The sequence below is a fragment of the Acartia tonsa genome, chromosome 8 (assembly GCF_053477335.1).
Source record: "Acartia tonsa isolate MP-2025a chromosome 8, ASM5347733v1, whole genome shotgun sequence".
Lineage (NCBI taxonomy): Eukaryota > Metazoa > Arthropoda > Copepoda > Calanoida > Acartiidae > Acartia > Acartia tonsa.
The window spans coordinates 13,073,683-13,083,960 of record NC_137267.1 but is presented as its reverse complement, the minus strand read 5'-3'; the positions used below and the strand labels follow the sequence as shown (position 1 = coordinate 13,083,960).

Here is a 10,278-nt window from a genome sequence, read left to right as displayed (position 1 = left end):
CAAAGATAAAAGGCTGAATTTCTTGTCAATATTCCCATTAATAGGGAGCATAATTAAGTAAAAAACATATGTAGCGGTCAGACTGCTTTTAAGCATCTTTTTAGCCGCTTTTACTTTTTACAACAGATTTTCTCTGCTCCTATAAAAGATATTAGGCTGATACTTCTTGTCTGAGCTCCTAGATGCTAGGGGCACAGCTAATATTTATACAACAAAGCAACAGGATATCATTTTCTATATGGATGTAAGTTCTTAGATGCTATGGGCTAATCCATGACAAATGTATAAATGCTATATCATTGAACTCATTTGTTGGTTCGTTCATCCAGTAGGAGGGGAGGAGATTTAGTAAAGGGGGTGGATGGGGAGAATAATTATATTAGCCCTTTGCGTGTTTCACTTTATTTGGCAAGTAATATATTTATTGCTAGATGGAATTATTAGTTGATTGGTATTTTTTGTTTTTTCCTAAATCAAAGACGACTTTTCATACCATCATTCATGCTCAGTTTGGATTTGTAATTCATTTTGTATCTTTTTGCCTTTCAGCATTTGATACCTTTTCAGTAGACATGCTACTTTATAATTTCAAATGTGAAATGACCGTCTGAACGCTTTTTTTGGGAAATGTATATTTAATGCTTTCTATTTAAAATAGACAGATGAAATCTGTTTTTAGCATTTTATCTTTATATGTGCCTGTGTGTTTGTCCCAGAGTTTCGGATTCGGATCCGCATATTTTTGAGTCCAAGAAATTTTCCATAGGTCTCTAGGTGCACACCCGCTTGTTTATTAGAAGTCATAACTAGGGCTTAAAAACTTTGGGGACTTCTATTGAATTTTTATTGGTTGGTAACATTTTATAATTTAAAAACAAAATTAATTTCAAAATATATTTCTTTATTTTAATAATCTACATAACATTAAAATATTTTTTTTATAAATACCCATTTAATAAAAATAGTCTTTTTGTACACTGCACTTCATTATCATATGATTTTAGATTATTCATTATTTTTTTTATTTTGATAATTTTTAAAAATCTAATCTCAAACATTTAATTTTGTATAACCAACAAGCCAAAAAAATAATTTTAATATGGAATGATTAAAAAGTTTGTGCTGTTTTCTTGGTATCTTTTTATAGCGCCTATAACATATGACGTCATATGGCCTACCATTGGTAATTTAGTCTGATCTATCTGATCGCCATAGAATTTCCCAATAATTTAGCTTGTTGGTTATACTTTAATCCAAATATTAAAAAGATAGTAAATGTAAGAATACAAGTTCTAAATTTATCTTTAAATAAAAGTAAAATGTATAGAAAAACTTACTAGATAAGTAACATTGTTTTTTTTAGGTATATTTTGGGCAGTGAAACGTATATTTGGAAACTTATATTGACTTATTTTGATAAAAAAATACTTTATAATGCATATTTAAATAAAATGCTGCACTGTTTTGTTTAGGCACTTTTTTTTAAATTACTTAATTAACTTTTCTTTTTTAAGTTTTTGTCAAAAAGTACATAAAAATACATTATGGAAAATATTTGATAATGTAAAAAATTATAATTACATGTAGATATAAGTAATTTAACTAATAAATTTTAAAATTATGATATCCCTGTTTTTCTTGTAGATTTTTATTTATCACGTTAGGAGATTTTTATCTCTTTTTTTTAATCACTTTATTATACTGGATGTCTTTAATTTTCATTGTTTTTTTTAGCATCCTAACTAAGTTTTTTTTATTGATTTATATCATACTTTATAAATACTTTAACTAAAGTTTTTTAGTAGCGAAGCTACCATATAATTTTAATTATAAATAAACTGTCTATCACACTGCAATGCCGTTAATTGTGACTGTCCCAACGGTGCTGCCGTTATTTATTGAACCGTTACCGTTGGCGGTTGGAGATGTGGCGTGGTTGTTGTTATAAGGGGGGTGCGGTAGCCCACTAAGATAATTTATGTTTGTTTCATTCAAATATTTTTTAAAAGATTTATGATCATTTGTAATGGAAATATGTCGTTAATTGAAAAAGAATTATTATAATAAAAGTTATCCTATCGCCCAAGAAACGTTGACCTAGAAACATCGTATATAATATATAGGTATACCTATATAGTTATGTATTTTAATAGTAAGATGTATGTTGTTAGTAGAATTTACTCTTACTTTCATTAACCCAATTTTATTTTTACATCTATGTATATCATTAAAAGAATTAGGAATCAAACATGCCTTGTGCTAAATGTGCTAGGCTTTTTATTGACTTCGCCCCAACCCCCAACCCCTGGGGGTGGCGGGGGCACATTATCCTCCTTAATTGTGTCGTAGATTGGCCCCCGGGGGTCCTCTGGCTCCTCCATAGAGTACATCTGTATGGAGGGTGGGGGCGGTCTGAAATAAAAGAAAAATTAGAACAAATTTAGATTTAAGATTGAAAATATATTGATAGATAGAGAAAGAGATAAAGATAGGGAGAAGAAGAAGAAGAAAAGAGAGAGAGAGAGAGAGAGAGAGAGAGAGAGAGAGAGAGAGAGAGAGAGAAAGAGAGAGATAAAAAAAAGAGAGAGAGAGAGAGAGAGAGAGAGAGAGAGAGAGAGGGAGAGAGAGAGAGAGAGAGAGAGAGAGAGAGAGAAAGATAAAGAGAGAGAGGAAGTGGGATAGAGAAAAAGAGTGAGGAAGACATCATTGATAAATCTACAAAAGTTATTGATACAAGGATTTAAATATACAAAGGTTGTTGTTACACGAAATTAATTTACCTGGCCCCATGATGGTCAGGGAATGTTTGACTAACATAACTTGGTATTCCAAGATGGCCCAGACCATTAGAGTTCGAATCCCTGCAAAAGAAATTATATTTTATTTAAAGAAAGTAGTGTTAAGCTCATTTTTATTAATTAATTTATTATACTTTTATAAAAATTTATAAGATCTGAACTGAAGCTTAAGATCTCAGTAACAACAGAACCGATCTGGTACTCTTTTATTAGAGAAGCTTAAAATTGGTCATGTGATAGATTTAGGTTTTTTTCAGGATTAAGTCTTGGAATGGTTTGATGAAACAGTTAGAGTTAAAACTTTTTCAATTTAAAAGGTTGTTTTGATTACAATCTCCACAACCCTCTTCTGAACACCAATAAATATAAAAGTGTAGCTATAATTATGATTACAATAGTGATAGATGGAATTTAACCACAAACCTTTCTTTAAGTTTTTTTTGATAAGTCTGTTTTTACCTTCTGCAGTACAGTTCAAATCCTTATTTAACCTAATCTAACCTTAAATAGGCAACAATACTTGTATTTTTATAAGAGTTTGTATTACTCAAAATTTTGACACGGTCAATCTATCTTTCATTGTTATATCCCTAGAAAAAAAACTCTACCTGGATGGTTTAGTTTGTAGATTCTGTTGTTTCCTATAGAAATAAATGCCCACAACAAGAAGTCCCAGAATCACAATCACCCCCAGAGCAATACCGATCCACACACCAGCACTGGACGATCCCTCGCCCTCCTCCACCTTGGAGGTGCTGCTGTCGTCGTCGCCCCTGCGGGGCGTCACGCGCGCAGGCTTAGGCACGAATGGCATCCGACAGCTGGGCTCTACGTCACTCCAATAACCTAAAAATTGAATATTAAAAATCTATTAGAATTTATTATTTGAATTAAATACCAGAAAGGAAAAGAACTTGAAGTGTAAATTAAACTGGACACAAACGTTTTATAAACTCCAACATCCATTAGTTGTTTTAAAAAATTTGGGTGTTTTTGATTAGTTGGTACAAACTAGTTGTGTCCAATCTTTCCCACCGATAATTTTCAATCACTAATTGTAATCTACGGAAGGGGTATTTTTGTGCATCATCATTGGGGATGTACATCAATTTATCGGCCATTGTCTTATTCCTTTAGATCCATTCTTATACCTGTAATTTCACAGGTCCTGGTGAGAGGTCCTGTTCTGGTAAAACCTGGATTACAAAGGTAGTCTGCCTTGGAGAGAAATTTGGTTGACGCGTTCACAAGTAATATCTTTCCATTCTCAATCTAAACAAATTAAAATATTGATATTAATCGATGAAAAGAAGTTGTATCAACTTTTTTGCTTTTTATTTAAGATAGCTAGCCGGTTCTTTCAGTAAGTAGTAGATGTAAAATTTTTCATAGAATTCAGATATGCAATCGGTTTTTTTGTAGACCTCTTATTTTTTAAGTAATTTAAGTTTTTTAAAAAAATAATTAAGTCGGTTTTAAGGTACTAAAACGCAACAAAATAAAAGAAGAAAATAGCCAGTATGAACAAAAATAGTAAGATCTTTAATTTGACACCTTACTTTTAAAATTCTGTTGAGTAATTGTTGAAAAAATCTATTTTTTTAACCTCGGTTTAATCAAAACATTAAACCTAAATATTTTCTCATACAGACATAAAAAATATGGGTTCATATATACCATTAGAATGAGAAAAATAATATGAATCCATTCTAAGCGAAATTGAAAAAGTTTTAAAAAATTGTAATAAAAAATAGAAAAAATAAAAAGTTTATTTTAAGAATTGTAACTACTAAACTAGCCAATCACAAATCGCAAAAATTGACGAATCGGGAAGCTTAATCTATAAAATTAACCTATAGAATTGCCAGAAAAAAAGGAGAACGTTCATACAATATATACAATAGATACTACAAAAAAATAGAGATATTAAAGAACATGTAAAGAATGAAAAATTATGAACAAATATGCATCAGTCTGTTTATAAACTTCAAAACAATGCAGTTAAAAATACATTATTGTTTCTTGTGTTTAAAAAATATCTGCTACATTGCATTGTCTTTTGTTTAGGTTTGGTTCAGGTTTGGTTCCAGCTAACCCTTTAAAGCCGAAAATTATGATTCTTAAAATAAACTTATTTTTTTTATAATAGTTTTATAAAACTTTTTCAATTTTGCTTAGAATAGATTCGTAATATTTTTCTGATTCTAAAGGTATATATGAACCCATGTTTTTTATGTCTGTTTGAGAAAATATTTAGGTCTAAAGTTTTTATTAAACCGAGGTTAAAAAAATAGATTTTTTCAATAATTACTTAACAGAATTTTAAAAGTAAGGTGTCAAATTAAAGATCTTACTATTTTTGTTCATACTGGCCATTTTCTTCTTTTATTTTGTTGCGTTTTAGTACCTTAAAACCGACTTAATTATTTTTAAAAAAAACTTAAATTACTTAAAAAATAAGAGGTCTACAAAAAAACCGATTGCATATCTGAATTCTATGAAAAATTTTACATCTACTACTTACTGAAAGAACCGGCTAGCTATCTTAAATAAAAAGCAAAAAAGTTGATACAACTTCTTTAGAAATATTATATTTAAATAGTTTAAACAATTACTTCAAAGCTTTCTTAGTTTAGTTTTATTTTTTTCTTTACCTCTCGATCAGTCTCCAAAAATATTATTGTAAAACGATACAGAATAAAATACTTCAGAAAATTTAAAAATCACGCAACTTTTCCATTAATAAATATCGAAACCTCTATTATTTATGTTAGCGAAAATTGATTCATTTAATCTCTATTACAGTTAGGGAGTTGAATCCATTTTTATAGAAGCAGAAATATAATCTATGATTATGGTTTGGACCCTCTAAAACTGTAATCTACCTTTCCACTTTCCCCTCTCTTGGTGAAGATATCTTCAACGCCGATACGATTTTTGAAATGTAAGATTCTACTTTCCCTTCTCTTCATGAAGATATCTTCAACGCCGATACGATTTTTGAAATATAAGATTCCACTTTCTCCTCTCTTGGTGAAGATATCTTCAACGCTAATACGATTTTTGAAATTTAAGATTCCACTTTTGCCTCTCTTGGTGAAGATATCTTCAACAAGAGAGACAAAAGTGGAATCTTATATTTCAAAAATCGTATCGGCGTTGGAGATATCTTCACCAAGAGAGGGGAAAGTGGAAGGGTAGATTACAGTTTTAGAGGGTCCAAACCATAATCATAGATTATATTTCTGCTTCTATAAAAATGGATTCAACTCCCTAACTGTATTAGGTTTATAGGATCTTTAATATTTACAAAGCATCCAGGTGAACCCTGATAACGCCCCCCCCCCCCCACCCTCCCACACCACCATATTTAAAATTAATAAAAATAAGGCAGCGAGGAGTTTTTTGTATTACACGCAGGATTTAAACCCTTCACTGGGGGTTAAATAACGAAGTAGGGTGTGGGGGGGTTGGTGGGTTCTCAATCACAGCTCAAATTTATATAATTGCAGCAGTTTGTATCACATACCTCGGCTGGCTGTCCACAGTCAACCTCAACACAGACAGGCGGCCAACCGCTCCAACTGCCGGATGACAAACAAGAAATCTGAAATAAAAAATAATTAACTTTTGAAATCTATTCAGGGATGAGGCAATGAATAAAAAGATTATTCTTCAGTAAAAAAAAAAATATGCCTTTTAATTCAGATGAGTACATTCTATAGTACAATAATTAAGGTTCTATTATTGTTATAAATGAAGAAAAAAAAACATTTTAAAGCTACAATATTTTATTATCAAAAGTAACTGTTAATTACGTACAACATACCAAACTACTACCTCTCGCGAGATTATTTATTACTTTGACACTGTACATAATTTATATTTAAATGTAGTGTTCTAAATTTTTTATTCATATATTAATTTCATTGTTTTTCTATTTTTAATTTAATACCTGTATTATAACATTGTTATGTTTAAGGCTTACGACAAATTTTCAATCATCCAGAGGTGTATTACATTTTTAAAAATCATGTGCCGCTTTAGACTCAGATAAAAATGTCAAAAAATGACACACCCTAATAAATATCTACTAAACTCATGATTAAAGGAAAAGTACATACCTGATCGCTACCCACAAGGCTATAGCCATGATTGCATGTAAAGCTGGCTTCGCCTCCAATTCTAAGGGTTGTCATCTTCATTACTCCATTTTCTGGCTCTGTCAGATTCTAAAAAACAAAACAAAATATGATTAAACAAATTTCCTTATTCTTTTGTAAAAAAATAGAATGTATGTCTGTCTGACTGATTATCTGTGTATCTATGTAATATCACTAACTGCTGGACTTTTATGGTTCTTCTTTACAGAGAAGCTTCTGATAGGTTCAACTATTTTAGAGGAAAGTTCCTCCCTAGAAAAGCAAACTTTTAAAAATCCCTCCCCCCCTCAAAAAAATTATTTGCTCTCAAAAAAATAAAATTTAAAGGGGAAGGAAAGACATACGCCACTCTCCATGAGAAACAGGATCTTTCTTTTTTGTTGATTTGTAATATTGACTACTGACAAATCAATAAAACTGTATTACCTTACAAAGAGTTTCAATACAGAGTGGCGGGTCCGGAGTCCATTCGCCGTTTGCTTTACACGCCCGCTTCTCAAACCCTTCCAGTCGCCAACCCAGCTGGCAGCTGTAGTAGGCCATAGCGCCGTAGTCAGTTTTGTCGTTATTCTAGTTAGATAGATAACGTTAGAATATAATATTTTCTAGATGTTATGTTTGGTACTAGGTATAAAAAGTTGTAATATATATTTTCCTAGTGCATGATTTTTTTTTCATTTGGGGTACCATCCCTGCAGGTATACCTAACTATTACTGAACCTAAACTAACATAAAACATTTATTAAAAATAAGTTCTTTTAATACATAAAATTGTGAAACTCATAGCTTCTCTGAAAAGTAAAGTTTTTGCCTTTTCAAAAATCCAAATAAACTAAAAAGTGTTATCTAAAATTTTCCTGTAGTTCGATTTGTCCATTTTCAATGGGTGCAGGTACACCGCAGTCAACATAGGAACAGGTTGGCGCTTCGCCCGTCCATTCCCCGCTCTCCATACACACTCGTTCTGTTACTCGTTCCCCGCCAGATAGTACAAAGCCTCGCTCACATCTAAGAGTAATAGTATGCTTTTTTAAAAATTGTTAGATTATCTAGCTATTATTTAAAAAGTAAACTTGCAGATGAAAAGGTTTATTCTTCTTTATATGAACTAACTTTTAAAGGCAAACGTCTCCTTACTGTAATTTAGCCTAACATTTATTTTCTTTTTGAATATTCATTTTGTTTTGTATTGTATTTACCTGTATTTTAGCTGACTCCCGACCTTGTATGAGATAGCCATATCCAATTTTGACCTGAAAAATTTTACATTAGCCATTAGTGGACAGTTCATTTAATTAGAAAAATTGAAATAAAAAGACCCAATTCCTCTAATACTGTTAACTTTTTATAAAAAACAAGGATGACAACATCCATAAAAGCGAAGCTCTGAAACGATATGACAGACGAACATTAACTTTTGTTGAGTGTCAGAACTGAATATACAAAATATGAAAATATAAGGTTTGGCAAAATTATACGTAAATTTGTTGCAAAACTTCTTAAATACAGAATTCTGTTTAAGGACATACTGACATTTTTAATACTTTATTATAGAGATGCTTCGCTCATAATATTGTACCTCATTGTAATAGGAATCAGTATTTAAAAAATCAGATCTATCGGATGATTTTATCACATAAAAAATTGTTATTAAAAAAGTAAAAAAATCAACATGTTTAAAATGGACGTACGGACATTCTGGTAACGATTATAGAGTTGCTACGCTTTCTAAATCGTACCTAACTACTACAGGAATCACCATGCAAAGTTTGAAATCAATAGGACAATTCTAACATGCTTAAATTAACGAATAAAAGCTAACTATCTCGGACGGACGGACGTACGGACGGACGGACGTACGGACCGACCCTAATTATAGAAAAGCTTCGCTTTTAAAAACTGTTATTATCCCTTCTATGTTCTCTAACCCCGAAGGGGACAAAAAAATACTTAATAAGCTGAAATAAAGAGAGTGTTGAATTGATGAAGAAAATGTTTATTTTCCCTCAAAACAAACCAGTTTCCTATTTCTTAAAAATGTACAAACAATACACTTTATTTATCACATCGTATAATAGACAGTTTTCCACGTATTTTAAATTGAAGAAAAAAATTAAGTTTAGGACCATTTTTGTTAGCCCCGAGGGGCAAACGGACCAGGCTAAGAAAACTGGTATTAATTTTATGATTTTTATTTTAATGTTCGTTGAAAATTGTCTGTAATACAATGCTTTACATGACTTTTTAGTATGACAGAGAACCGGTTCGAATCCAGCGGTTATTAATCGGCTATGAAGCCATACTGGAAAACTATTACCTAATTACACTTGTTCCATGAAGTCTTTCCGTGCTGGACACCGACACAACAGTGTTGTTTGGTCTGAATGGGAGGGCACACCTCACCTCCAGGCACCTCGCTGTCTCGGGACGGCCTCCAGATTCATCCAGCCAGAAGCCGTTTGAGTCACAGGTCCACAGAGAGGATCCTATAAGAAAAATTGTTTGTAAGCTTTCTTTATATATATTACATATTTATGATTTACTACTGGATATGCCCCTAGAGGCTTATAGGTGTAATTTATTGAAGGGTAAATTGAAAACAATTTTTGGGGGGTATTTTTTTCAGGGGTGGTTTCTCTTTGGAGGTTGGAGGTACCCTCTTCCACAAATAGTGATAAACTTTATTTGTCCTATGAAATGCTTCACCATAAAGAACCTTATCGGTTCATAGGTTAACGGTTGAGAAAGGACAAATTATTACAAACCCTATAACTAACTTTCCTTAATAATAAGAACGGAAGATTTTTTAGTACTATGACGACATTTCTTTATAAGCACTATAAAGAGCTTCATGAGAACGTGGAAGTAAAAATTTCAATTGATTACCATGAATTCTGTAGGATGATTGACAAGTTAGTTCTGCCATGCTTTCCAGGTGTGTACTTTTGTTCAGGTACGTCACTTGACCGCCAGAAACAGCTGGGATTCGTCCACAGTCAACATACAGGCATCTAGACAGAAAGAAAGCTTGATATTTGGATATATAGACAGACATATCATTATAGATGTGGTTAGAAAGTCAGATACTTACGTTTATGGATATATAGGTGAGGTAAATATTTGGATGGATAGACGTACAGACGCTTAGATAGATAGATAATGATATACAGGTCTGTTGTGTATCTTGAACGTCAGAATTAGCTAGAGGTCGACCACAGTCAAAATAGATAGATAAAGATGGAAAATAAGATTAAATATATTTACATTTACTTAATATGTACGTATAGTATAACGACAAAAAATATTTTTCTCGATTA

The 10,278-nt window shown here is 31.7% G+C and overlaps 1 protein-coding gene across 2 annotated transcripts in view; it reads right to left on the bottom strand.

Annotated features, from left to right (window-relative positions):
* Positions 1 to 882: 882 nt before the first annotated feature.
* The window catches only part of LOC145326039 (P-selectin-like), a 154,520-nt gene continuing 145,124 nt past the window's right edge, over positions 883 to 10,278 (bottom strand). For both annotated transcript variants that reach the window (XM_080169134.1, XM_080169135.1), the window contains exons 21-32: positions 9,848 to 9,972; positions 9,279 to 9,447; positions 8,161 to 8,214; positions 7,821 to 7,969; positions 7,388 to 7,533; positions 6,923 to 7,030; positions 6,328 to 6,405; positions 3,950 to 4,070; positions 3,407 to 3,644; positions 2,781 to 2,861; positions 2,254 to 2,412; positions 883 to 1,966 (exon numbers count right to left, since the gene is read on the bottom strand). In XM_080169134.1, the coding sequence (XP_080025260.1) occupies positions 1,846 to 1,966; positions 2,254 to 2,412; positions 2,781 to 2,861; positions 3,407 to 3,644; positions 3,950 to 4,070; positions 6,328 to 6,405; positions 6,923 to 7,030; positions 7,388 to 7,533; positions 7,821 to 7,969; positions 8,161 to 8,214; positions 9,279 to 9,447; positions 9,848 to 9,972 (1,549 nt within the window). In that variant the 3' untranslated portion in view covers positions 883 to 1,845. The remainder of the gene's footprint in view (positions 1,967 to 2,253; positions 2,413 to 2,780; positions 2,862 to 3,406; positions 3,645 to 3,949; positions 4,071 to 6,327; positions 6,406 to 6,922; positions 7,031 to 7,387; positions 7,534 to 7,820; positions 7,970 to 8,160; positions 8,215 to 9,278; positions 9,448 to 9,847; positions 9,973 to 10,278) is intronic.